We start from the raw sequence: 2,007 nt of genomic DNA, 5'->3' as shown, positions 1-2,007 counted from the left end.
TATATATATATATATATATATATATATATATATATATATATATATATATATGTATATATATATATATTTCATACGTATAGACGTTTGCCGTAGCCAAATATGACCTATCATCCACTGTCGCGCCTGCGTATGCAGCTACAACAGCCACGATTAGTGTACTATTTTCGCGCCATGTGTAACACAAGAAAAGTGTAAAAAAGATAACAACCATGTGTAAATCAATGGTACAACTATATGTAATTATAAAGTATAACCATATATAATTACAGAGCATATAACTACGTGTAATATGGCCTTGTGAAAAACGTCCTTGGTTTTATCATGTTGCGCTCAACGAAATACAACTAAAACATGCAGAAATAAAACTTATCAACAACGAACTCAGCTGCCATGGCTTGCCTCTCATCCATAAAATTGATGTACGAGTATAAATGTCCGAGAAACCAAGTGAGATGGCCTCTTCCCCAGTACCTGCTTCACATTGTGGAGCACCATCAACCTGATAGCAGCCAGGGGCCCGGAATCAGTTAATTTCTCTCGGAAAAAATATGGTAGGCGCACGATCTTATACCCATAATTCTGTGCGTGTATAAAGTCCCTAATTCCTTCTGTATGCACTCTGTATGTATATTGGGTTAGCGCATTAAAGTTATGCGCATCATGGAATGGCGTGGATCGTGTGCTATTAGACTGGAAATGACGCGCGGATGACGCGATTGTTGAGGGGGTGTGCTGGTCTGAAGTTGTCAACAAGATTCGCATCGACTCCGGTAGATGGCGATCCCCCTTTCGGGTAGGTAAGCAGGCGCCTGAATTCTTCCATCTACGAAAAAGAATAAACTTCGCAATCATGTGAAATACTTTGCACACGTTCAACTAATAGGAATTCATTACCAACGAATAGCATGCCGTTTATGTTGACGATGAATCCTGGTATTGTGCTGATGTTGTTTGTTATTGGATAAATGTAGATACATATATAAAACAACTGCGCAGACATCTCTCTTTAATGTTTATCCCCTGTTTATCAATTATTATTAGTTTCCTAACATTCATTGAAATCCTTTCAACACATCAAATAATCTCAACAAATTAAAAACATCATACTCACTCAACATCACTCAGGTTCACTCAATAATGCTGATCACAAATAATTACTTTCAAATATCAACGAGATTATTGATAATAACATACCTGGGAATGAGATGATGTCAGTGGATAGCGAAAGATAACCCAAGTTGTATTCTCGCTACAGGGGGGCGTTGTCAATGATCCCTCGTACACCCAATAATCTCGAAGCATGGGATCTAAATTGTGTAAAAGCTATACGTTAAATTTTACAACAACATTTGCGAAGGATTATGTTGATTTTGCTGTGATTGCTATATTGAATATAATGCATGCAAGGAAATTATAATGCATATAAACTTAACAGAAATAGGGAATGTCATTAATCTGAAAGTGTAATGTACAGTACTTGTGATACAAACATATGCATGCACACACGCGCGCATGCACGCACGCACGCACGCACGCACGCACACAAACAAACAAACAAACAAACAAACACATACACGCACACGTCCATAACCTACCAGGAAGCAACCAACTGGGGTCGAATTCGGATATGTTATATTTTCGATCCTGCCAACATAAAAATGTTGAAACATATTTTGTTGTTAACGCGTTCAACGGTACAGGAGGTTGTCCTCCTCCCGGCTCCCTCCCCCTCTCCTCCCGCCTCCCTCCCCCTCTCCGCCCACCTCCCTCCTCCTCTTCTCCCACCTCCCTCCCCTCTCCTCCTATCTCCCTCCCTCAACACCTCCAGGGTCCTTTATATTTGCATTTTCCTTTTTGAATGTCACTTAGTTTCTCTGACAGTTTGCGTAATAAATGTATTTTCTCATGTAATTATTTCTCGTGCTATGGATTTCTTTTATTTTTCTCTACTTAGTATACTCTCTCTCTCTCTCTCTCTCTCTCTCTCTCTCTCTCTCTCTCTCTCTC

General features: G+C 39.5%; 1 protein-coding gene across 1 annotated transcript in view; it reads right to left on the bottom strand.

Moving 5' to 3' along the window:
• Positions 1-212: 212 nt before the first annotated feature.
• The window catches only part of LOC106812747 (carbonic anhydrase-related protein-like), an 11,519-nt gene continuing 9,724 nt past the window's right edge, over positions 213-2,007 (bottom strand). Inside the window, exons 7-9 of the mRNA XM_014816709.1 lie at positions 1,596-1,644; positions 1,195-1,307; positions 213-823 (exon numbers count right to left, since the gene is read on the bottom strand). Of these exons, the coding sequence (XP_014672195.1) occupies positions 686-823; positions 1,195-1,307; positions 1,596-1,644 (300 nt within the window). The 3' untranslated portion in view covers positions 213-685. The remainder of the gene's footprint in view (positions 824-1,194; positions 1,308-1,595; positions 1,645-2,007) is intronic.

The sequence above is a fragment of the Priapulus caudatus genome, unplaced genomic scaffold (genome assembly GCF_000485595.1).
Source record: "Priapulus caudatus unplaced genomic scaffold, Priapulus_caudatus-5.0.1 Scaffold682, whole genome shotgun sequence".
Taxonomy (NCBI): Eukaryota; Metazoa; Priapulida; class Priapulimorpha; order Priapulimorphida; family Priapulidae; genus Priapulus; species Priapulus caudatus.
Note: the sequence above shows the minus strand (reverse complement) of the source record. Positions and strands in the feature narration are given on the sequence as shown.